The sequence below is a fragment of the Venturia canescens genome, chromosome 2 (assembly GCF_019457755.1).
Source record: "Venturia canescens isolate UGA chromosome 2, ASM1945775v1, whole genome shotgun sequence".
Lineage (NCBI taxonomy): Eukaryota > Metazoa > Arthropoda > Insecta > Hymenoptera > Ichneumonidae > Venturia > Venturia canescens.
The window spans coordinates 5,409,666-5,436,930 of NC_057422.1; the positions used below are offsets into that span (position 1 = coordinate 5,409,666).

At 38.3% G+C, this 27,265-nt stretch overlaps 1 protein-coding gene across 8 annotated transcripts in view; it reads right to left on the reverse strand.

The window, feature by feature from the left end:
- Window positions 1-498: 498 nt before the first annotated feature.
- LOC122406480 (uncharacterized) overlaps window positions 499-27,265 on the reverse strand; it is a 31,450-nt gene continuing 4,683 nt past the window's right edge. The window contains exons 1-5 of one of the 8 annotated variants that reach the window (XR_006259975.1): window positions 12,534-13,073; window positions 12,329-12,460; window positions 3,479-6,171; window positions 2,531-2,687; window positions 499-1,224 (exon numbers count right to left, since the gene is read on the reverse strand). Coding sequence is in view for 1 of the 8 variants with exons in the window: in XM_043411950.1 (XP_043267885.1) it covers window positions 1,016-1,224; window positions 2,531-2,687 (366 nt within the window). In the remaining 7 variants the exon portion in view is untranslated. Of the gene's footprint in view, window positions 1,225-2,530; window positions 2,688-3,478; window positions 6,172-12,328; window positions 12,461-12,533; window positions 13,074-17,717; window positions 18,963-20,040; window positions 20,179-27,265 lie in introns of those variants that run through there. The other 7 variants (XR_006259972.1, XR_006259971.1, XR_006259974.1 and 4 more) reach the window with 7 other exon arrangements.

Sequence of the window (27,265 nt, forward strand, 5' to 3'; positions counted from 1 at the left end):
TCGTTCCGTATTCTACCACGTCACCCGATTTTCCGTTTAGCGATAACGCGAGAGACTCGCTAGCAGGAGGATTTACGAAACGTAAATTACTTTTATAGTACAGGTACTCGTCTACGTCCATGTTTTTTTTGCCCTCGAGGTCCATCGTAGAACAACATAGAAATGGCGAAACTAATGAAGCTTGGAGAAACAGCACCGTCGTGCTGTTTACAACTAAGTGTACTCTTTATAAAATAGAATTTGTTTCTTTAACTGAATTAAGCCAGGACAACTCTGAAAATTCACTTTTACTCGGTACAATTAATTTACAACGATTCATAATTTCTTTGAGAATAATTCGACGATAGCATTTCGGATTTTTATTCGAGTGTCTGCTCATATGGCTAAGTAACAAACGTTTCCGAATAAAGTTTCTTGTTCAAAAAATTCATTATTTTTCCTACGTCCATTTTAATATGAGAGTTTTTCGGAAATAGAAAAAAAGGAATATTTTCAATATATATTTCCCATAACGTTCGATGTTTTTTTATTTCTTCTGCTGTTGACACAACATTTTTGAGGGGTGATCGGATTCACATTTCACTATGTGTGAATTTCCATACGAGGTTTTCGTCACGGCTCGAATTTTGGTGTGCGAAAACCGTAGTGCGAATTTAGTCGATTGATTTTGCTGTTGGAAAATTTTTGATACTGAACAGGAAAAAATGGATGCTGCGATGAAATAACTTTTTTTCCATTTTACAACATGGGATACAACAGAAACAATTTCGATCGATGAGTTTGAAAATCTTGCTCAATATTCATTGAATCGGAGTATCAGTTCTGTTAGATAAACAATCATTTTTTTTCTTCTTCTGGATGGAAGTCGAAACGCTTTTCAAATTGATCGTGATGAGCTACGAGACATCGAATTCCACCGTTTCCGTTCTCTATCTTCGAACGAAAGTCGAGGTTCATGCTCAATAGTTCTTTTTTTGAGCTCTCCTGACGACGATCTTTTGTAACCACAGGGAATTTAATTAAAAAACACCCTTTCCCGAGAACTCCTCCGTACAGCCCGGAGCGAGAAGTTGCGAGGAGTCCAACGAGTCGACAGGTTTGCCGCAATTAACGCACCGCCTTTTCCGCATTCGTCTGAAACCTTATTTTCGGTACTCATCACCACTGCCTTTTCCACTTCTTCTTTTCCTTTTATTCCATGTTTGATAAAATGTATTGCCGCAACTAGAAGATAAACGTTATTTAACTCACATTATTTTACTGCTTTAATTAAGTTTTCGTCATAAGAAAAAAAAGAATCATTCATGTAATGAAAATTCGATGTTGTAACATATTTTTCTGCGATATTATAAATTTATAAACAATTCAACGAGAATAGTAATTTGATGTAAAAAGATACAAAATCCTAGAGTTTTGAGACGAAAAAAATATTTCAGTCTAGTTTATTGATTGACTTATGATCGTTAGCAAGTCTTTCAGTCACTATCTGATTGTGAATATTTGCTATAACACTGACGTTACAGATTAAGGTAGATCGTGCCCGTAGAATCGTATTTTTTGGGTCTCTGAATTGGATCAATTTCTACTTCCTAATTAAAAATATGATCACTCTAAATTAATGTCAGAGTTATTTATTCGAAATTGTGAATAATTTTTTTAAACTTTTTTTTTGGCGAATGAAATTACAGGCCATTAATTGATCGGAGATCCATCACTGACTGAACCCAAAATTTCATTCGTCCATAGCTAAAATACGATAGTGTTTTTTATGTAAAAAATCTTTAATAAAAAGAAAAAATTTTTAATAAAAAGACAGAAGGCTATGACAGGAATAGCCCGAGCCAAGAAGAAACAAAATGACGAAATAAGCAAATGTGAGGTTACGAGTTCTCATTTTACCAATTTCGTTCAATTTTCAAGCTACCAATTTATTACTAGTAAGACGATCGTCTCGAATTATTTCCCAAACCTTCGTTATATACTTCATTGTTATTGTGTACTTTTTCATAAACTTTGTAAGAAGCGTTCATTTGTCATATGGAAAGATAAACGATTTTTTACGCACAGTCCCTACACACCTCTGTGTATTTTTCTTCATATTTAAAGACGTTTATCTAAATGACCAATAAGACGAACCCATTAAAATTTGATATGCGTGTCAGTCGACTACACATTTAACTTTGTGTGAATTTCAAGACTTTCTTAAGAAAATAGTTTCGTGCATGAACTACCTTAAGATCGACTCATAAGTATCTTTCAACGAATGAGACACGAAACTTTTCGATCAATAAGGTTTGACGAGGTTCATGTATTTTTATTCAATATATTCCCTAGAACAAAAATATTCCCCGAAATGCTGAGAAAGAAGATAAGATGAGCTGCTATCATTTTCAGAAATGTACACAAATTTCTATTAGCTAGCTTAGCGTGCAGTGGACACTTTCGAACAAAACCCTTCGTTACACTGACGGTTAGTCCTGATAGTAGAGCTAACCATCAGTGAATATGCATGTGTGTGTGCATTTGTTACCAGCCTCGTATCCAAAGTTTGGACGCTGTTGAAAATTGAACGTGAACGAGCATCGCCCCTTGTGACAAGGGTGGTTCGTTCGGCCGTGTAGCAAGGAAGCGGAACTTTCAATCTCGGAACCCATTGAGTCTCTCACTGCTACCGTTGGTCTCTGCATCTGTGGAAAAAGAGCAACGCCAAGGCAATTATTTCTTGGACACACACACGAAAAAAAGAAAATAACCGTGGCAGGTTTTACGGGTGAGTTGTGCACACGGAATATTGGAGAGTTTTGATCGTTTCGTTGTGAAACGGTGATTGTAACTCCGAGGCTTCGGTTTTTGGCCATTATTATGTATTCCTTTTCATATCTCTTTGGCAATACTTAATCACTCGCAGTAACGTTGTTTTTTTTTTTTTTTTTTATTTCTGTTTTTTTTTTCTTTATTTATAAACGCTCTTCATTTTCCTGGTCCCAATTATATTTCGTCCCGTGTATATTTAACGTTATTTTAACACTGCTCTTTGTCACGTATTTCCACAGATTGTTGAAACGCTAAGCATTTTGAAATACTTCGAAATAGGAGGCTTGTTCCGTTCGGATCGTAATTAGCCTCTCTTTCTGTACGACGAGCCTCGTAATTACAAGGTGGGATAACACAACCCCGGGAAGCAGGGCTAGAAGGTCGCACGAACGTATATAAAGATAAAATAAGAGGGAGAAGGGAGATAGAACCGAGCCAGGAAAAGGAAACGCGGATGAAACAAATGCGATCTCGTGAGAAAAATGCACGGGTGTAAGAAAGAAAAGAGCGTTCGGTGTAAACGCTCGGTGGAAAAGCAAAGGAGAGGAATGAGATTCGAGATCGTGAAATGGGGGTTTACGCCTCCTTCCTCTCGAAGGTCACGAGATATATACAGTTAAAGAAGCTGCACACCCGGAAAAATTCAAGATGCAAGAAAGATTACCAAGATTATTCGAGAGATTCCAATTTGCGACTGAGCTCCATCCGCCGGTCGTTTCGCGCTCCAATATATAATAGCCACGGGAGCGTAACTCTCTCCGGTATTCACGCCAATTCATTCTTCTGTCTTCTTCTCAATTTTCCTTCATTTTCACGAAAGATGGAGCGAGAAACGTGCCAAAGAATTTACTCATTCCTCTTGTGTCGCGTTTTAACAATGAAATCATTACTATTCCCGCTCGCTTGAGTGAACACATTTCCCCCGTTTCATTTGTATGAAATGCAAAAGAAATAACTGTGTTTGTGCACATTGAACGATCGAACGCGCTACCGAATGAGCGAGAGAGACGCACTCGGAGACAATAAATTATCGACGTAACGCGTAATTGAATTACACTGTGAAATAAATTCCCAGGATTTTACGCTAAGTGAACGCGTACATATAAATTCAATGGTAGACATTTTCTCTGCCTTAAAAGAATCACCTTCTGACGGCTGCAGTTCTCATCCTACCGTTTTACTACTTATACATTACGTCGCCAAGCTCTTCGAGTATTTTTGACGAATATACGAGCACTCTCGTAAGATTAAATTGGAATTTTTATCAAGCTCTGTATCTTTGTCTCCATCGAGGCTCTCTACTTAGTTTCATTCTTGCTTTTTTTTTTCAAGTCGTCCTACCAGAGTACCGGAATGAGTTGAATTTAGTCTGACAATATGAAATCGTTTTGATTTTTATTCCTCTTCGTATCTACGCAAATGGATGTTATCAAGCTCAACGAAACTATAAAGACAAAACTCGTATGCACTGAATAAATATACAGAATTGTCATTTCTGGTATTTTTTTCTTCGAGGTACCAGTACGAATCGTAAAATTCAATGTTTTCGATAACCATTCAACAGAATTGATGATGCATGCGATATCACATTTATGTTTGGCTGGATGTGAATGGACGAAAAAATCTCGGAACAGTAAAATCACTCGTCTCTTCGTTCACCACGGAATTTAAACTGCTAAACTGTTCATCTACTTTTTAACACTTGCAACCATTACTATCCGTCTTTCGTGGTGGACAAGCCTCGAAAGAGCTTTACGGGTCATTGGCGTTTGCCACGTTCATCCTGGTCGTTTCTTTCTATCAATCACGATCCTCCATCGAGTACAGCTTCTTTCTTCCTCTCTTTCTCTCTCTCTCTCTCTCTCTTCCTACGTTGTTCTCTTCGTCCCGTATTCGGTGGACGATCCTGTTCATATTATATATGTATATAAAGTAACCAGACACGGTTGCCACAGTTTTTTCCCCTGCTAACCGAGCTGTAAGTTAATGAATTCACCCGTCACTACCAGGCGACAAAACTTTAACTTAGTGGGCTGTGTTCTCACTACTGCTTCTATGTGATAGAGAGAAAACTGGCCTGTTCGTTCAACCGCGCAGCGTGGTAATGTACAGCCAGGTGTGCTGAGCAGATTTCATATATCGTAAAATGCGCTCCCTGAAAAAACTGGAATTCGCAATACAAGGAGACGAGAATCTAAATGGTTATGAAGGCTTGATTACAGTAGCAACCGATACAGTGATGGCCTCACTGATTTATTTAATGCGACTTGCCGAGCCATCGCTTTAAAATATTACAAACAAAATTTCCTCGGGGAATTAAGTTTGTAAGCTTCTTGACTCTTGAATGGTTCACTCGCAGAGACGGTAACGTCTCTGCTTCGTTGAAAATATGTTGTTTCGTAGCAAAATTTCGAGAATCATCTTATTTTTGATTATTTTAAGATTTTTCGCTCTTCTTATCTCGGAAATTTTGTTTTCACAGTATTTATCACATCAAAACAATGTGTTTGTACTCTTGAAATATCTTCGAAACTACGCCGAAAAGTTCGCTGTGGTGAGTTATTTCCGCTATCCTATAATAACATTCCCGAAAACAATTGATTTTTTGACTTCCTAAAGCAGGACCCCCCTTAACCCAAAAATAACGTCATTAGGAATCCACATTGTTTTTTGGCGTTTACGAGCCTTACGACTTATACGGATCTATGTTATGATGACTAAAAAACATTATAATTATTTGCCATTGAAAATTAATCTCGCAACCTTCAATCGATCATTCGATATATGACGTCAATCTATTCAACACGTCTTTGCTGACACAAAATATTACTACGCCTTGAGAAAAACGAGCACATCTATACACTTGTGTCAAATTGGATTGGGAATTGCTGTATGCCAGTTACAAGAGTCGTCACCTGTATTGATATACGCTCATTGATTATCGGCAATTTTACACATTGCCATTTGTACACCCTGTGGGAGAAAAAAAGAATCGACACCAATATCGCAGTAGAACGTTATCACGTCCGTATTTGAATCGTTGAGGCGTCATATCGTTTTACTTTTTTATAGTACTGGGTGGAGCGCATCCCTGCGATAACATCGATAACTTGGAACTGTCGGAATGCATCGTAAAAGAATGTTTTTTGTTGTTCTCTGTTTTTTCGTTCCCACAGGCTTTGACAATTCTTTATGTAGAGCAGCGACGACCGCGGTTCTCTCCACGTTGATTACAACAATCATCGCCTCGTTTTCGCTTTTCAGCTCTTCCCTATCTCCGGTCAATGTTTTCACGTGCTCCCGAACTGCGGTAAAAGTATTGATGCCAAACGAGAAAGAAGAGAGCTGTAGCAGGATCTAGAAAAACAAAATAAAAAGTCGAAATTTTGTCGTATATGTGAGTTGTCGTTTTTAACGTTAATTTTGTTGGAAGTTTAAGCGTTTGAAAAATCCAGTGATCGAGACAACATCGCGAGACGTTTGGACCTCTTTGAATACTTTCGTTTGAGTATAAAAAAAATTGAAATGTTGGACTGAAAAAAAGCTCGGAAAGATTTTTTAAATGAAAGTATTCGGAGGCTCCATGATCGAAAAATATTTAAGAAAAATTCCTCACTTAGAATCGTTTCGTACCTGAATTCTCATGAAAACGTTGATAATATAATGCTCGTTTATTTAAAAAACTTTATACATTCGTACACACTGAATTGAAACTTCAATCGAATTTGACACTACGTCAGTACTCGTTGAAATTTATGTGTGCTCATATAACACGTGACTTATGGTGAATTCGTTGGATTCTACGCGGATAAATACACTTTGCTACAGAAACACGTACTTGAAGACCTACAGCAGAATTTTGGATTGCGAATACGAAAAAGGAAAGCCCAGTAACTTTCCTCTCGAATTTCCTAGGACGTGCACTGTGCTAGCGAAGAAGCGTCACAAGGCAACGCATTCGATTTGCTGGTATATGTATATGTAGGTTAAAAACGTAGGTAAAAACAGAAAGAGAGGGAGAGAGAGGGAAAGCGATGGAGCGTGAGAGAAAATTTGCTACAGAGAGGATGGCCCACGGAAACCACTTCTGTCGCTTATATTTGAATTCCCTGAGGGTGGAAATTCTTTGTCGCGACATTACACCGAAATCCGCGTCCCTTTGCACTGCTCGTTTCTCTGGTACACAGACTGGAGAGCTTCTCTCGTCTCTCGATGCGGTAAACAATTCGCTTGCTCTCTCTCTCTCTCTCTCTCTCTCTCTCTCTCTTTCTCTCTCTCTCTCTCTCTCTCCCTGAATTGCTGGAGGCACGACAGATCCCTGACGGAAATTCCTACGTGAAGATATATATGAACACGGCTATGGCAGTATGAATATATCTGTATACAATGTACAGATCTTTTTGTTAGACCTCGTCTGTTGAGTAGAGTGATGTCTGCTGCAGAAGCTCCTTTGCTAGTACGAACTTTTCTGCAGCCGACGGCTGATGCGTTAAGTACGTCATATCAGAAAGCCATAAATGTTAAAAATAACAGAATACATCGAGAACGATCGTGCTGCGCTTCACAGATACTTTTACAAGGATCTCGTCCGAGCTTTTCCACTGCTTAGTGCCAAGGGTCCATAACGAATAATTTTCCTGGTTATTGAAGGTTCAAAGATTTCGAATTTTCAGACTTTCACGGCCAATATCATAACTCAACAATCAGATCCTCGTTCATTTTGAATTCTGAAGATTGTCTGACGTGTCTGAATCGAGTGATGGCAAAAATGATGTTATTCCACTTTTTTGATGGTTTTAATGAAATTTTTATTTATATTGTATATAAAGAGGTAGAAAAATTCGAATTTTTATGAATATTGAATTGTTAGAAACAGCTGGACATGTAGTGGACATGTTCAGTAGAATGAGTGATCGCTTCGAGCGAACAACTCATTGAAGTGAGAAAAGAAATATATGTTTTATCGACTATTGCGCTATTCAATAAGGAGGTCTAAAAAACCTGAACACAGTTGAACACAAATAGAAACTTCTGAACACGGCTAACGTCTTAACCGTTGGTTCGTCGTTCATGAGCATCTGCGGTCACAATCCTGTAGGTTACAGTGTACGTTGTACTAGAGCCGGATAGAGATATAGAGTACTAGGGGTGTTTAAAGTTTCAACACTCAGGAAATGAAAGTTTTGGCCTGCGGTCGCCTGTCGCTTTTTCTCGTACGTTTCACTCTCCTATCTCTCTCTCTTTCTCTCCTTCTCTTTCCGTTCCTTGTGCTGTGGCTTTCCAGAATAGCCTCCAGCGAAGAACTCATTGTTCTTTACGGTGGACGAATGAGCTCGTATTTATTTAAGCCACTCTTCCAACATTTACGTTGACCTGTTCGTCTCGTCGCAATAAAATCGTCCGACTTTCAGCTATCGATTTCATCGATGAGTCCAAACGTTTTCTTTCAATCCATTTCATTCATTGTGATATGAGTGAAAATATAAATATTTACTAAATTTTCGGTCAATAATAAAACTTGATTGGATAACGTGCCCTCTCATAACTCTTAAAAGCTATTCAGTGTTTTCTCAACGTAACCTCGCAGGCGAACCACATAGAGTAACGATAAAAATAGCACTTACGTTATCGCAGCAATTGTATTTCGGTTTCACATTTGTATTAAAAGATTAAGTGCTACGTCGCATGAGCATTTCGTCGTTGAAGTTATGAAAACGAACAACTTTATTTAAGGCAGGGGTCCTGCTTTAGAAAGCCAACGAAATCGATTGTTTTCGGGAATGTTTTTAGGATAGACGGAAATAACTCACTATAGCGAACTTTTCGGTATAGTTTCAAGGATATTTCAAGAGTACAACAACATTTTTTTAATGTGAGAAATACTAATTTGCACATGGTTTATGCGCAAAGTCTGATTGTCGAAGTTTCTCAGCTGTGTGCAATATGGAGATCGTAATTATTGTCTGAAACGAGAATTCCAATTTTTTTTTCCATTTTCATATATTTATCTTGCTTATAAACCTATAAAAAGCCGAAAAAATTGCGAAATTCTATATTTTTAGCGAGTTTGAAAAAAAACGTTTCCATAGGTTCATATGAAAGGAAAATATATGAAAATGGAAAAAAAATTTTGAATGTTTGTTGCAAACAATAATTACGACCCCCCCATTGTATACAGCTGAGAAACTTCGCCAATCAAACCTCACGTATAAACCATCTACAAATTAGTATTTCTCACATTAAAAAAATGTTTTTGTACTCTTGAAATATCTTTGAAATTATACCGAAAAGTTGGCTATGGTAAGTTATTTCCGTCTATCCTAAACACATTCCCGAAAGCAATCGATTTCATTGACTTTCTAAAGTAGGGTCCCCCTTAATGAATTACTCAATATCAATATCACATGTTTATCTCTAGAATGACTGAGTATACTCGAACCATCGTTATAATATTCGGGTATTGTTAGATACGTACGAGTACACTAAAGTCCTATTATCCATAAAATCTCTTGAGCATCACGCTCGTCCCAATACAATCCACATAATCTACATTCATCCATAGTTCACGTACAAAGTGTAATAAATTCGGTCAGCTTGACAGTGAGATGAGGATGGTGGTGAACAAGGCTCTTGCACACGTCGAAGTTTCCAGCAAGGCTAACACAGTAGCTGTACATATTGATGGAAGAACGGGCCGACTGGTCTCGATTCTCTGAGGGATTCGACGAGGCTGAAGACGTCGTAAGACAAGATAGGAAGATTTCGCACAATAGAAAAGTGATGGGGGAGATGCCGGAGTTCCGAACCGGTGCTTGCATAATATAGTTTTAGTGGGAGAAAGAGAAGGAGGAGGCGAAAGATAGGTTAAAGGCTTGGCAGTGCCAAGTCAAACTACTTGGTAACTACTTAGAGAAAGATCCTCTTTCTTCTTGAAATGGCATCGGTGACACTGAGGTGGCAGCTACTACGATGAAAATGTAGCAGCGAAGCAGCCCAGTTTGTGGCTTGAAAGAAGAAAGAAGAACGCATGCACATAGAGGCCCGGCAAAACTCTCTCCACAACTTCAGACTACTTACAAACTTATTTCGCATCGCGTCTTTAAAACCCTATACTCAGATGAACCACCGAGCGATGCATTAGGGTGAGCATGGCGATGGCAAGAGGGCTACGGGGGAGGGGGGGGGGGGCGAAAGACGCTTACATGCAAAGCGAACACACCCCGGAATAAACTTTCACCCATAATATACAGCCATCTCGGATTTTCCGATCTAACAGGACTAGGTCTTTAGCAACACAGAACTCTTTATATTCCTAAGATCTCCTGATATATTGGGTGATTTTTTTTGTCATTTTTCACTAATTTTCTGTCTCGTCGATCATGCAGACAGGTGAAAATCGTCGTTACTATTGCCTCATTTTTTCAACGGAGTGAACGACATTGGACCTGAAATAATAAACAGTCAATACTGCTGTCTTTGTACTCACTAAAATCAAATCTGAGATCAGTGATAAGAAAAACGAATATGTTCCTTGGTCGAAATATTGGACGACTTGATCCAAAATTAGCGTATTTATTTCAGTCTTTCCTAGATTGTGAGGACAACGCATTTTATTGACACAGGGCTAGGTGGAATAGTGTGAAAGTTCGCTGAAGGACTTTTTATTCGCAACAACGAAGCTGGAACCTTCCTAAAAGGCACTCATGTTTTATGCATTGTCAACCGTAACGAGATATTATGTATCAATATTAAAAGAACGATAGAGGGATCAAAGGCGAGATTTTGTTGGAGAGACTTCCACTTGATTGTATAAAAAAAGTACAAGTTGACCGGCGGCTTGCGGGGAAGCGAGATTAAAGGAAGTGAGGTCAAAAGTAGAAAAACAACAAAGTACATAAATAGTTAAACCTCTGTGTTGGGAGCAAGTAGCGCAGTCTTGTATACGGACCGTGAATATATCCGGATGAAATATGCATTACTTCAGTGTTGTTCATTGAGTGGGCTGTAACGAAGCGAAAAGCAGAGGGGGCGAGAGTGAAAGAGGCGAGAGGAAAGGGGGGACTAGAGAGAGACGGAATGTGCCCGTAGGGTTAACAATTTTGTATTCATTGCGCGCACCGGTCGATCACCCCAAAGAGACAATCTTCCACTACTCCATGTGCCGCACGACAACGGAGAAGACGCGAGTGGCATCATCACGGCATCTCGGAGCCCAGTTGAGCGTAATGACTCATCACCCTAGTGGACTTTAATGTACCCCCTCGTAATCATGAGAGAAAGCTCTCATGCCAGCCCATGTCTATCAACCCTCGACCCCTGATGCTATAGCCTCGTATATCCATCGTCTTTGCCTCGCTCATTCGGTAAGATCGTATCTGGAATAAATTATGCTTCTTACGTCTTCTCCACGGTTGGATTATCATTGAAGGTCTTCGAAATCCCGACTCGAGGGAAGGGGCGAATCTATGTATGCGTGAAATCAAGGCTATCAAGACAAATCTCTACGGAAGTTCGATGATTGATTGAGGAAAAAATTCATCTTCGAGATAAATGAAAAATGTTTGACTTTCATTATATCTTTGTATGTGCACAGATGAAAAAAGCCTGCTAAGAAGTTAATTGAAGTTTTTACTTAGCGATATTTTCAATAGGTTCAATTATACGGTTTATTAGCATCCGGATGTAGAATTATATGGGGATTACAGTGGAATTTAATTCGGGGGACTAATTTCGGTGGTGCAATTGGAATAATATTATATTAGCGAAAGAAAACAGAGTACGAGCGGAAATGAGGAAGAATGGAAATGAGCTTCCTTCGGAATAAAAAGTCTATTGTTACTGAGACATAAAACGCGCTCTGCTGGAAACCGGTCAGCGCTTCTGGAGCTCTTTGGGGACTCCTGAATTGAGACAATGGCCAAGATATTTTAATGACTCCCGTGTGGACAATTCTGTCCTGAGCTCTTTGTACGTGCAACCGGTCATTTTATTTCTTAGATGAAAAGAAGAACTGCTTTTTAATCGCTACGTCTTTAAGGATCGCTATTTCCCTGGGAAAACTATTTAAAATTTGCCAAAGGGTGAAACAATATTCTCAGGAGTTCTTCCCAGTTTTCCCCTTTAGGGTTCCCCATGAATATGCATGCTCTGGAATGTTTGGGCGATACTTCTTTCCAAGTAGCAACTTTTTTCATTGCTCGGATATGAATTATTTTTTTAAACCATAAGAATTTTTATGTATATTAAAACCTCAAGAGGATGGTAAAAAATAATATATTTTCGAGTTGAAAAATCGAGAGTTACAAAATTGAGATTCTTTCCATATTTTCAGAATCAAAATATTTTTCAGTCAACGTTTTTCTTCAGATTATAATTTCGCTTAAAATTTTTTTTTTTTATTACATATTTTTACCCACAACCTTTAACTTTTCATTGTTTCCTGTTAAAATTATTTCAAGCATTTTCAAACCCATCAAGCTTTTGATCTTTTTTAGCCAAAAATTAAACGACTTACCTTTATCTGGTATTGCCCAAATTCCACTCTTTATGATTACCAATTTTTCATTTTATTTTTCGACAACTGTTGGGCCAACTTCTGCAGCGTCGCTGTAATGATTCAGGGGAATATTTTTCTCGGAGTTTTCGTCTGTAAAGTTTGTTAGAGGTTTCATCAACCATAGAAAGCAATTAGGACACTAAACATTCCATCCACAGCATACCGTTTTTTGCAAGATTCTTCAGGCTTATCGTCTGCTCTCATCGGGCGGAATTTTTTGAAAATCTCTACGAGGAAAATTCTTATCTTGCTTACTGATGCGGAGGAAAGCCGAGTCAGCCATAATGGAGGCACCTTCAAAGAATCTTCTATCCAATACTCTCAGGATTTTTTTTCGGATCGAGATGGTTGAAGTACAGTCTAGACACTCCACAAAAAGATGTGAAAAACGAGGCACATTCGTGTGTGTTAATCTTGTGCGTGTAATTTTTCTGTTAAGTTTTGTACGATGACTCGATCTTATTAACCAAAAGTATATTTGCCTTGGTAAAATATATCGTTGTCTCGCAATGTAGCTAAGAGCAATACCCGGAAATATCTGAGTTTCGTTTTTAACCTGCGAATAACCGGACGAAAGTTTCGCTTTAATGATAAATACTCGATTACGTAAAACGTAATCTTTCCATCAATTTCTCAATCCCATGATGAACGGTAGTGCAAAAAAGTACTTACTGACTGAAATCGAATACTGTCAATTATTACGCAGGGAGTTAATTGCCGAATGGGGTGCTTCAGGGATTATTCATGGAACATCCTACAGGTAGAGAACAAGTGCTAATCAAGGCAGCCTCATGCCTATGCTACGAGATAAAAGCTTTTTTAAATTGAATATTGGACGAAAAAAGATGGAAATGTAACCACGAGTGCGCGTTCAATTTTTCACAAGCCCTTTGATGCTGATCCCCGAAGGAATGGAGTTAAAGAGCTACTGCAATTTTATTTTACTATCGACACGCCGTATGTCAATTTTTATCAAGGGACCCATTAATTCATCCGACACTGGCCAGTTTCTATTTCTACCATTGTTACATTTTTTAGTTTTTGAACAAAGCGTTCTGTTAAGATCGTGTGACTCCTTCCATCTAGTCTTCGCATATTTTTTTTTCCAAGAAAACTTTCAAGCAGAGCTGTGTGCAGCACAGCATTAAACCTTTTAAGTATTTTGGCAAAGAGTTACAAGAAAAAGGATTCAGAAAAGAATAAAAAGGGATGAAAAAGAACGAAACGAGTCGGACAGCGTGGGTTTCACAATGAAACAAATCAAACCTCTGGCAGTCTATTTTCCTTGGGTGACTTTTGTAGTTTCCAGCAAAGAATGTGTCGGTCATACGTGGAGTTTCAACATGCCAAACATCGTACAACAGGGTCCCATGGAATTTGTAAAAAATGAATTGTTCGAAGATAGCTTATATTCAGTATTTCTGGTGTGTAAAAACGACCCTGTCATGTAACCACATTCTCACACTCAACAATCTTGAATTTAAGGTAGTTCATGCACGAAACGATTTTTTAAAGAAAGTCTTGAAGTTTACACAGAGTTTCAATAGGTAGTCGACTGACATGAATATCAAATTTTAAAGGGTTCGTCTTATTGGTTATTTACATAAATGTGTTTAAATAATATAAAGAAAAATACACAGAGGTGTAGGGACTGTGCGTTAAAAATAGTTTATCTTTCCATATGACAAATGAACGCTTCTTACGAAGTTTATGAAAAAGTACACAATAACAATGAAGTATATAACGAAGGTTTGGGAAATAATTCGAGACGATCGTCTTACTATAGTAATAAATTGGTAGCTTGAAAATTGAACGAAATTGGTAAAATGAGAACTCGTAACCTCACATTTGCTTATTTCGGCATTTTGTCTCTTCTTGGCTTGGCCCATTTCTGTCATAACTTTCTGTCTTTTTATGAACGCTTTTTTCTTGATCCATTTCCTTTTGTGCTTGCCCTCTGCGCTCGCTAATGCGATTTTTTACATAAAAAACTATGATATTTTCGCCAGGGACGAATGAAATTTGGGGTTCAGTCAGTGATGGTTCCCCCATTAATGAATGGCTTGTAATTTCATTCCCCAAAAAATAAGTTGAAAAAATGTATTTACAATTTCCAATTAATAACTCTGACATTAATATAGAGTGATACTATCTTTAATTAAGTAGTAAAACTCAATCCAATTTAGACACTCATAAAATACGATCCTACGGCCATGATCTACCTTAATATCGAACGTTTGTTCATTCGTTCAAAAAACAAAAGATAAAAATCACATTAATGTGCGAAAGAGTATAAAAGCGTTAATAACTCAATAAAAAGTGAAAAATGTATGTCAATGAGCGATGTTCAGGATTTTTAAATTTCGCTGAATGGTTACACTTTTTTTCGAATGAATACTCTCGCAAAACTTCAAAAGCGTACGTCATTTTTTTGATAATGTTGATCAATTCATGGGCGCAATAAGAGACAGAAAAAAACGAAATTTATCGTATTTTTTCGGAACATTAAGCGACCTTTCCATCTGTACTCCCATTCGATTAATGTATTCAACCACTCTCGTATCGCTAAAATCGCTCTCGAACGTCGCGCGTGATATTAATGAGAGTTGATAATTATTAATGCACGTTTGCGTGGTCACATGTGCTCGAACGACTAAGTATATAGAGATATATGCATTTATGAGAAGCGGATGAATATCACGGCGGGAGGTGCAAAAATGAGAGAAAAAAAGGTACTGGGTGAAATGGTGAATGTTGGCGCCGACGGAAATTCATATAACGAGCACGCTGACACGGCGATAATCGAGAGAAACCACGATTTTGGAAAATGCACGCATAAAGTTACAGCAAACGCAAGCGCGAACCTGGTGCTCGTTCCAGTGTACACGTGGACGACATATAGTGGCAGATAATCTAGCCCTTCCCCGCTTTCATCTCTCAACCTCCGCCAGCATTGCCACGAAAAAACAAGGCATTTTCACCCTCGTGTCCGCATATTCATCGTCACTCGAGCTAGTGACAGTAGGCACACACGCGTACGTACATACAAAGACACATAAAACGCCACTGCATGCCAGCGATGCACTGCCATTGCGTGGTTAATAATGCAGCACATTTATGGCGATGAAATAAAAGTTCATCGCGTTTGCATGCGGTATGATGATCATTTTTATATTCCCGTAACAGATATACCGCGACCATTATTTTATTACATAAAGCTTGGACACGAGTATTGCACGCCATCGCTCCTCTTTCAGATACATATATAAATATACTCGCAGCTGTTACCTGCCTTTTAAATTCAGCTTGTAAAATGTTGCAGTGATTTTATTTCTCGATTACACTCTCTCTCTCTCTCTCTCTCTCTCTCTCTCTCTCTCTCTCTCTCTCTCTCTCTCTCTCTCTCTCTCTCTCTCTCTCTCTCTCTCTCTCTCTCTCTCATCACTGTTACATTATTCCAGGATACACTATAAATACGTCGAATGACGTTTCTGTTTTCTTTGTTAAACAGTTTTGATAAAGCTTTCACTTCTTTGTTTATAAGTTATTTCTCATCGACAATTTTTCCACTCGTGTCATTAATAATAGCCAATCGTTTAATAAATCTTACATCATACACCGAGAAAAAAGCCATTGGAACAACGAAATGTGGCATTATGGGGTGCCAATGAAATTGTGATCATCACAAGGTTGAACATAATTAAACAAATAAAATAGTTCCAGGTCTACTGCAGATTCATTCTCTCTGAAAACATCGCAGTTAAATGAAGAAAACTCTTCCAATAACATCAATTGCTATTGAATCAACAATTCTTTTTTCTCAGTGCATCAATTTCAATATCAGGATACTTACGATATGATATTATGATAGATAATATTAAAGTGGTATATAAATGAGAAGATCAATCTATTGTTATAATATAAACAGTTTATCTACCGTTTGTATATAATGTCTAATGGAAAACGAAACTACCTTAAAGTGTATAAAGCTTCTCGTTCAAGATACGCAATCGACAATGACCACGGAGAAAAGCTAAGCTCTTAGATAGCCCATCAATCATCCACCCACGCCTGTATCGGTTCGGGATTTACGTGTCTCCTTCCGCTTTCGCCCACGATTGATGGATTTGACAAAGGTTTCCAACTCACTTCTGTTACGTATCAGTAACACGCGTGTAAGATGGATATCCGACTAGAATATACCGATACCTAGCTTTTTGCAGTAACCGTTCGTTGCTCCCTTTTGTGCAAATAAAACTTTTTCGTTTATCAGTTCGATATAAACGAAACTTTTCATAAGTTCGAATAGGTGAGGAACAATTTGTTGTTGGAGCATTTAAATAAGTGTATAGTAGAGGGGAAAGGTCCTGAGAATGAAAGAGAGCTACAGGGGGTGCCTGAAAATTACGAGCCGACGCAGTCTCTGAATCCACGGTCGAGATGACTTTGTAACCTGAGGTTCACTCTTAATGGAATTTCGGGCAGTTTCACCATTATCTTTGTTTTTGGCCTGCACACAATCAACTTTTATACGATAAATTGGAAAAAAAAACGGTTTGAAATTCTTTGTTTCTAGTGGGAAGAAATAGTGGATTCGAAAAAATGTAATGAGCTCAACAACACTTTTATTAATAAGCAGCTTTGGCAGGCTTCGTCTTTTTGACTTTTTCATGAAATCACAAGGTCAAATCATACTTCCGTACGGTCTTTTTGTCATTTCGAGCGAATTTAGCTATTTCTCTCACGTTTTCGAACGAGTATTCAACACGAAGTGAAAAAAAATGTACCATTGACTCTGCTTAATCAGGGAGACGATTCAATAGATCTGAAGAATACGCATAGTGCTTATTGAATAATATGGATTGAAAACATAAAAAGTTTTTAGTCCTTCAACATGACGAAGTAGAACATAAAAAATGAAGTCTTCATTAATGGCGTCAGTCACGACGATGTAGAAAAATGCAAAATTGCTATTGCCAAAGTGACGTTGCACTTGTCACCCCAGCTTAGGATACATTAAAAGTAAGTGTGAGTTTGATGTGAAAAAGTACCACGCAGCGCGCACCAGAGAGTGAGAGACGTTAATTAGTGAATAAATATTCATGATGAGGAAAAAGGTGGAAGGATGAGTTTTGTCCATCGGGGAGCAGCGAGCAGGGAAAGGCCGAGCAAAGCAGAACGCTGCTGAAACAGTGAATTTTTTTCTCCTTCGTGAAATTGTAAAATTCGATTATTTGAGACAAAAAATCCAGGGAAAATGGACTATGCAATAAAATAATAAATTTTTCTGGAAATTGTAATATTTTTCGAAACTGAGGAATTTCGCGCACCTAATTCCAAAACATTAGTGGCAACCTTATATCCACGGGAACCATGAATATTTGATTCAAATTCTATGATTACACAATTTAACCCATAAGTTAACAACTTCATCGATTGCAATTGAGGAAATTGAAGCATTAGAATAATAATGGTGCCACACCGAGACAAAAATTTCGTTGAAACACCTGAAAAATGTCCAATTCAACTAAAATATTTAGTCCCATACACACGACAAAATATTTGTATAATGATTCAAATAGATAGCCATTTATATCAACTAAATTGTATATAGAAAATAATTGTATATTTTGATCTCCATAAACTGTGTCGAGGTAAAAAAACCTTTAGCTGAATTAACAAAATTCGAATAAAAAGTAGAGACTATAAATAAGAAACTTCATGCTCCGAAGAATAAAAATTCAGTTACACGTAGAGCAAACTAGTACTACGTAGATACTCGTAACAGAAATTTATTATTGATTAAACAAAAATTCAGTGATTCCAATAAATGAACTATTCCTTATTTATCGCAAGCGAATGTTAGTTAGATCAAACAACAAAAATATCAACTAATTTAGTTGTTACAACAATTTTTATTTCTCAGTGCATATGTCTTCCAAACCGATCAAACTAAAGTCAAAGTAATCGAGACACATTCAGTGATATCTTGGTATAAAACGATACTAAAAATGTGATTTCTTTCAGAATATAAGTAAAGCTTGTTTCAGTGTATTTGAGTAAGAAAAAACCCCTCTGGCTTGTTGTTCCATGCGAGAACTGTATTGCAACGTCCAGGGTAAGGGCATGTATGAGTTGAATAGAGTTCACTATTCTTCTTTATCTTTCCCTTTCATAAGTCACTCGTTTTATTGTGTATATGAACTTCGCTATTGCCAATATTTATTGCGTCGTTATTTATCCGTTACCTCTCTTTACAAGTATTTTGGAAATTCGATGTAATATCTCCGGTTTGATCGTATGAAAAGAATTTTTCCAAAAGTTTCATTATGACTGGATATCCATGAGCCGCCACACATTGTGTGCCATACATATCAGATAATGGAAAAGAGCGGAGTTGATCCACGAAGATCAAGGAACTGGGTTATAGCGGGTTTATTATGTTTTCATACATTGGATTTTTCTCGCTCAGTTATAGACGGAGAGATTCTTCAATATCAACAAGCTGAACCGAGGGTCTTTTCACAGTTGAAGCATCGAATTGCGAAGTTCATTTTCGTTAGCGTATTTTATGTAACCATTTCAAATCAATCTGTAAGAAAAACGGAATAAAGTGAAAGAAGAATTACATTTTTCAATGCTGATGTAAAAAACTCGACTATCTTCCTGGACTTGACATTATATTGTTTGGATTTTTTTTTTTTTTTAATATGAACATTCAAAAGAACTCGTCGCTCCGAACTTTTCTCTGGAAAAAGTTTTCCCTTTCAAACTATTATTAATTTTTCGTCTGCTTTTATTTTATAAGGTATATCTTGAAAACTGTTGGTAACATTGAAGTTTCCACTTTGTCTGTTCTTGAAGAAAATTGACGCTTCGCGTATTTACTCGTTAAAAGCCGAAAGTAAAACCGCTGTTAGTATTTCTATATTATTCCACTTCATGTTTCCGGTATTTTATCTGATAAATAGTCTAATAAATATCTAATAAATGGATAAAGAAATTCCAACATCCTGATAACCCTATGAACGTATCCCTGAAAAAACTTTGACTTCGTTAGTAGTAGATGTGCAAAAGACAAACTTTTGCATTTTGCACTACGAAAGATCATTGAAAGATGGCACGAAAATTTTGATTGTCGGTTTTCTAGCACAATCAAAAACAAGGCAGTTTCTGACCAACACGACTAAAAACAATCGCTTTCCTTCATTTTTCAACGTGAACGATCGAAGTTAACTCGAAAAATTGGTCTCTCAAAAACAATAATTCATAAGACATTCGTGTCGCAAAGCAACATTCATCGCTTCTCTTTTGGAGATGTCAATGATCCGATGACCAGCTACTTTTGAGGTTATCGTTGCATGTGCATAATTCCATAATTACGCTTTCATACGCTGACAGCATAGAACTTTCGAGAAAACAAACGTAACAATGATAAACCGTTGTGAAATATGGACGTATACATATAGATCCATACCGTTCTATATGGCTTCTTGTTCGATACATATATGATTAGTCGAGCCTGCGATACAGACTTTATAAGCGTATTAAATGTCTGGGTTAGAGGTTCGGTAGTGTCCTTTCAATGTGGCTATCTAGGCACCGTAAATTCGTTATAAATGTGGTTTGCACATATAAGGCTCCAATATACAAGTATGGTTCGTACTCACGTCCTTCTCGAGGGGTGGTCAGGATAGCCAATTTAATGGACTGCCCTTGGCTGTTTGCAAGGATCCAGTGTATCCAATATTTTATATTATCCTGAAAATTCCGATCGATCCCCCACGTTCGTATTGTCAGTTTGGTGACTGAAAACAAATTCCGTCGTAAGCTTATTTTTGTTTTGGATAAAAGTTGATAGAAAAAATTGTTTGACATACTCGAAACTTACTGAGCAGTGAAATGAGAGGTAAAAATGAAAAGCAGATGAAGGCTTTTCCACTATTTCCAATACGAAAGAGGGAAGTCATGTAATTGCAAATCTCATAAAAAAATGAAAATAACCAGGTATGCTGAACGAAACTTATATCCAGCGAGCTCTACACACTGCACTTCGGTATTTATTTCGATCTGTTCGTGAGCAAACACGGCAAAGTGTTTTGTCAGGAATCTCATATGGCGAACGTGCATGCCTCTCTGTACACTTGTCACTATTTTCATTACATTAGAACGGGACGCCTCGCAAGTCAAGAGAGTTCAAAGTCCAAACTCGTGACCGTCCTATTTTCACTGTTTTGATGTATCATGCTACGGGAAATGAAAAAGTTGATGAGAAGCATGTAGAGCACGGTCTAAAGTGCTGTTTCATTAATGATACGACAAGGGGAGAGCGGGGGAGAGTCAGAAATATAAGATACGAAGAGAAAAGTCCTTGTAGCATTTTTGCACTGGAGCGTGCCGAGTTTCCTCGACTTTTAACAATCGCTCGGAGATCTCAGGCTCTGAGAACCCGAATTTGAGAAGATTTTTTCTTTTATGTCGAATGTGTTATCGATTTTCATATAAAAGAATAGGATAACGTCGAAGTATCTCGAACTAAAATGATGGAAAAATGAGGATCCGACGAATCTTTTGTCACGTGAAAAAAGCAAGCCTACATTTTGATAAAACATCATTGGTTCTACGTGCAGAAGCTCATAACAATATTCGTTTGATTATGCTTATGGAATCCATAGAAATAGAGGAAGGGGTTTCATGCAATCGACTGTGACATGAACAAAACCTTGTATCATTAATCAATGGTGATACTGCACTGGCATTATGTGTGTCCCACTGGGCCAGTGTCCTGGTGTTACAGAGACAAAACTTGATACTCCATTTATTTACAATTAATGGCTCATTAGCGAATAACGCTATAAACTCTCTGAGGTCACATGTCACCTCATCTCTCTTTTGTCACTCATTTGTCTGTCGTTGCCGCACGACCATAGTTGATATTGCCGCAATTCGCTCTCTTCCCATTTCCCTTCGGCTATCGTTCGTGTGCTTTACTATTTCATTACAACTGCATTACTCTACTTCCCTATCCGCAGACCTTACTCCTTGCCAACGATCTTTCGACATATGCTTGTGCACTGATCATTTCTTTAAAATTAATGTAAATACAAAAGCTCTTGAAATATTGTCAACGACTTCGACGATGTTTAGCAAATGCTATTTTCGAATCATACGCTTTGCGCATTAGTTTTTTATCCGCTAGACCCGAGATGAATCATGGAGAGACTCGACTTTTTTTTTAAGGTATTCCTTTCACGAACCCGAATATTCTAGAAATAACTGATTTTAAATTACAGTTAAGTAAAAGTGCATGCGAATAGATCGGCGAAATTTCAGGTCAGATTATCGAACGTTTAATAAAGAATGAAAACTTCAAAAATCGCAAAATCCCTGATACAAACTGTTTCACAGATAGAACAAAATGTAAGGAATCCATAGCGACGATAAAAATAAAGGGTTACCGAATGCTTAAAAGATATATTAACGATAGAAGTTGGAAACATGGCAGAAACAGAAGCTTTTCCCATACAATCGCGACATCTCAGAGGCTAGGAAACAGTACGAATTTCGAGTGCCCTAGTTTGCGCAACCAAAAATTACGCTCATGCGAAAGGAACACCTTAACGTACAGCATTTATCTGATTCGCATGCTGTCTTTCTATACTTTGCTTTGATCTGATCGGATTAAAATTAGTTTGCCCTATTGCATGAAGTTGAAAATAAAAAAATTCAACTGTAGGCTACACGAAGGTCACAGGACCTCGGGAACTCTATGCTCGCCACCTCAGGAGGAAATAATTAGCAAAGAGGTAAAAAGCATTCCTCGAAAGTGTTGAAGAAGAAAAGCGATTGTGAACTGGTTATTGAAATGTTTCTATAGCATCGTTTTGGGGATAGTTCCGTAGACAGAGAGTCGAGGCAGTTTTGGACAGTGGTGTGTCTAAGGACATCGGTGATCTGTCGAAGTCTCGAGTGTACCGGCGAGAGATGTACGAATCGCTCACCTGGGAAATTCAGATCGGTATGGTGCGATCCACGCGAGTGATACCAAGCCCGTGATGGGATTCACCGACGCGGTATATGCTAGTACACGAGGTAGGCGGTGTCCGATTCCCGATATAGGAATTACTAGTACGCTTTGAAGCGAGACCGATCTGATAGATGGTAATGCCTGGAATGACACATGGACCGGTCAAATCGTCCGGCAATAAATTCCCCGAATAACCACATAAGCCAAGAAATTCTGGGTAGTTCCGTAGCGGGAGTGGCCGAGAATTCGCGAGAGTACTGTCCCTCTTTCCCTCCCCCCCTCATCCCCTTTCGTGCCATCTCTGCTATTATTTACGTTGAAAATGTAGAATGAATACGGGCCCCTCCGCTATCAGTGGGTCATCCCGTTTGCTCTTCTTCCCGCCCTTCATTTTCTCCTTCATCTCTTTCTGATTTACCTTTATTTCCAGTAGGAGGCTTTCCCCAACGAGATAACAGTAGTTTTGTCAGTTCCTTTGCGTGTGTATCACGAGTGAAAGGCATATCTAGCTGCCGATGACCACGACATTGGAGTTGTGTACATAAATGTATGAGTGTTGTAATAAATTATGAGGATTTACGAAAATCGTATTTTTCTGGATGTAACGCCTGAATTTTTCGTATATTTGTTGAGAACACAAAATCAATCTTCAGTCTCATTTCATCTAGGCGTTTCTATCAACAATTCAAACGAACTTCACTGATTTTTTTTTTTTTTTTTTTTTTTTCATTTATGAAAATAGTGTTTCTTGTCTGTCTTTCATCGACAATGTTATTTCATTTTATTAGCTTCTGAAGTAGAGTGCATCGATGAAGAGAAATTATTTAAAACCAAAAATGCTTCTTTCAGCTTTTCCCTTATCTTTGACCTCGTTAAAAATTTCATGAAACTTTATGAGAGTTGGATTCTGAGAAAATATCGTTCAACCAAATATTGTTTTCATTTTTATGAGATTCATAGTTCTGGGAGATATGCAGTAACATAATTTAACTGACTCTTCCAGTGAGTATGAAATTTTTTTATACGTTAATCAAGCATGTTTAACGAGATGTTTCGACGTTGAATAAAAATTTTACTGCTCTTACAATGATGAAAACGAAAAACCGCGTACTTAATATTTAAGTTGTGTTGATGTCAGATGCGAATTGCAAGCTTGGCGCTGCGCTTCTATTTTTTTCCGCTATCCTGTTCGAATGCCGGAGGACCGGAGCAGTGGATACGTTGGTACTTGAGATAATATTTTGAGATGAATATTTTTGTAGCTCCGAGATAGGTTGAAAGACGAGAAAATTGTAACCGAGACCAAGATAGCGCAAGACCTTATTTAACTGGATATGTTGCATGGATAGGATATAAAAGAAAAGGGAAGGAAAGAGAGAAAGAGTGGGGAGAAGAGGGAGCGACAGAGTAAGCATAAACGTATAGAAGATAGAAAAGAAGGGTGCCTTTCGTAAAAGGCAGAGTGAAAAGCGGTAACCACCATCGTCGGCCCGATTATGACTGTGTACGTGAACTCCCACACCGATATAAAGCCATGAGCCCTGTTTTCGTGTGTCGGTGTGCTTCGTTGAAGTTTTCCAGAGTGTCTCGCGAACAAGAGCTTTGTTGTCGCGACGCTCAGATAAGAGAGATCGCCGTGAGCGAGAGTGCGTTCGAGACAGCTACCGCAGCGAAATTGAAAAGTTCCTTTAGCCTATTTTGCGCAAGAAAAACATTAGAGCAGCATCACCCTTCGCATGCTTTGACTCTACCCAGTCACGTTCCATGACCTTTCGATCGCGCTTACTTTCTCTCATTTCTTAACAGCACATATACAAACATGTCTGTATGTATATATACAAGCGGATAACTGCCTGAGGCTCGCCATCGGTATTTGGTGAGGACCGTGAGGAACCAACTTCGCTGAGGGTCAGGAAGTTTAATTACGCGAGGCCATGACGAACGACAACCGCAATTGAGTGCACTTTTCTTGCTTCCGCGTATACACGTGGCTCCAAATGGTATCGCGCCTTCTTCTCGAAACTCATCAGCAATCTTTCCACTCTTAATTCAACAAATTCACCTGCCAACGTCTTTTATTATTACGACTCAAGATGTAACTGTTTCCAAGAAGATTCCGTGTGTATTGAAAAGGTTCTCGATGTAATTCTATTTTGTACTTTAGTGCTTTGAATAAACAATAAAAGGTTTCCTTGTTACATTTTATTTTTATAACGGACCTTTTGATCGTAGTTCATTACTGGGGAAAAATTGGCTCTGAAATTTAAAAAATCATCAAAAATGAAAAGTCATTGACTTTCAGCGAAAATTTAATAATCACGAATAATCATGTTTAAATAATAATTTTACTCTACTACAAAATTCAATGAGGTTTTCATGTGTTTCACAGGCCTATAACAGATATAGAAGTCCATAACTTGCTTTTAATACGAAGTTAATCGGACACATTAGTTTGTTTCCACCATTTATGCACATCCATGACCAATTTATACGAGACAATGGCCTTGGTTCGTCGCCAAGACTTTATTTAACTACAAGCTCTGTACTTATAAAAACTGATGAAAAACTGTATGTTCCAGATTTTCAAAGAATAAAATAAATAATCATAGTACACTCGAACATCTTTATTCGCAGGGCTTTAATCATCAGTTTCTATGTGTGCACATATAGAGTAAGTGCAGCTAATTCCGGGTCGTCTTATCCTCGTTATTTTGTATTCCAAATTAGTTTCCTCTCCTCTACCAGCATGTCGTACTTGCCGACCATCTAAATAGGTACAAATAAATGGTTTTGTCGATGTACGTCAGTCCATGTTGCTACACGTAGACTCGATAAGTTACTTTCGTTGGGCGTCCTCAGGACGAGATAACTTTTATTTTCGCGATCTTCTTTTGTCTTATTTTCTTCAACGTCGCATTTCGGTTTGTCGTTTTTTTTCTTCACCCGATGTGCTTCTCTCCATGCCATCCAGGGAATCCAATAAAGAAAGAACGAGAAAGGAAGAGCGAGATATTTATTTCTCTGTCCCAGATGGGACTCCCTGGAGAGAGGAGGTACGAAAACGGGGTAGGGGAGAGAAAGAGTGAGCGAGAGTGAGAGTTTTCACGATATAGTTCAATAAAATTTATCTTTGCAAAGGTGTAAGAGAACGAATGGCGTGGACACACGAGTTGAGCGTTCCTCCCATATCCTGTCTATATATACGATGCGCTCGACGTCATATACTACGAGAGGCAAGCACAGAGATCTGCAACGGTTTAAAATTCTTTCAACGTTATCTCGCGGGATCGTTTTAACTATAGATGTGCGTCTCAAGCCCTCGGCCAGTGGCCGTGCAGAATTCGAGCCACAACTCTCTGTGTGTTCGATGGAAAATAGTTATACCTCAGAAAATCCACGGTCGACGTGGTCGGGATGAAAGCTTTTACTATGAAAAGAGACGCTACATAATAAAATCTTTTTCTCTCTTTCTCTCTCCCTCTCCTTCGATCTGTCTCTATATCCCATGCGTCAAAAAAGTCACTTGTATCTAACGAACGTCCGGCGGCCAAAAAACGGACTCTCTGGTGATTCGATTCACGTAGACGCGTTAGCGGGCAGTGAAGAGACCGTAATAACTCAGAGGTCTAGCATCCAAAGCTCTCTCCCTCACCAGTTTTGATGCCCCCGTCGCGAAAGATAACCCCTGAAGCTTCCTGTTGGATATAAGATTTTTATACTCCACTCCACGGAAGCGATGCGACTTCCACAATTTTCTCGACGTACGTGCCGCTAACCCGATCGTATACCAGATTTATTTCCGACCTCGTAAGAAAAAAAAAAATAAATGACATCCGTTTCTTTACGTGTGTGCATTTAGAAAAATCTTTTACACCACTACGATTTCATTTTGCTATGATAAGTTGAAAAATCCTTTTACGATAAGACAAAGTATCGATTCGCAAAATATTAGCTGGGTGATCTACAATCGAGACTTACACAAATTCAAAAATATTACATTGAAAAAAAAAAAAAAAATTTATGTCATTTCCCATTCTAAAATCGTATAATAAATCTTCTTACGTGATGCAGTTACACAGTTGATGTGACTCTTACATTGTTACTCAAACTGTTCTCTAATGGCCTCCTCGCACGACAGCCTACGTTTGTGTACGCGGCTTTTAACGCACATAAAAGAGGGGAAAAAAAAATATATTCTCAGTCCGAAATGATCTCGTGCATAATGTTGTTTCCGCAAAGTGTTTACGATACCAGTACGCGCGCTCACCTCCTTTATCACCGCAATCTCGTATCATCTTTTATCACTGTCCGGTTCTCGTAATATATACACCGGACTTGTACAACACCCTTCAATTACTACTTCTACTTCATATAATTACTACGTGGCCGCTCAAACTCACCGCTCATCGTTTCATTCAAAGCACGCCATCTTGGATCGCGTGCGTAAAAATATATCCAAGTTTCTACGGATACGTAACACATAGGTATAGTGGCTGCTTTATTTAATGTACCCCAAACAGTACGGAGAAAGCAGCATACCTCAACGGAAAACCCTTTTCCGGTTTCGGAAGTCGAGAATAACGGGCGAACGAAAACCGTGAGTTTAACGATGAGATTAGCACCCGAAACCCCCTTAACCCCCCTCTTAATTACAAGCTATTGCGGCCTGGGTAATCGTTTCAGCATGCTGGACGAATGTTATCGCTTCAAGAACAGACTGGATGGTAAAAAAAGCACACACGCACACACACACACTCATGGTTCAAAATTTTGAACTGGGGGAAAAATGTGACAGTGAAATCCGTTTGTTTTTGCACGTTTTCATCTCGTATCGGTGTAAGTTTTTTTATTCTATGAAATTGACATTT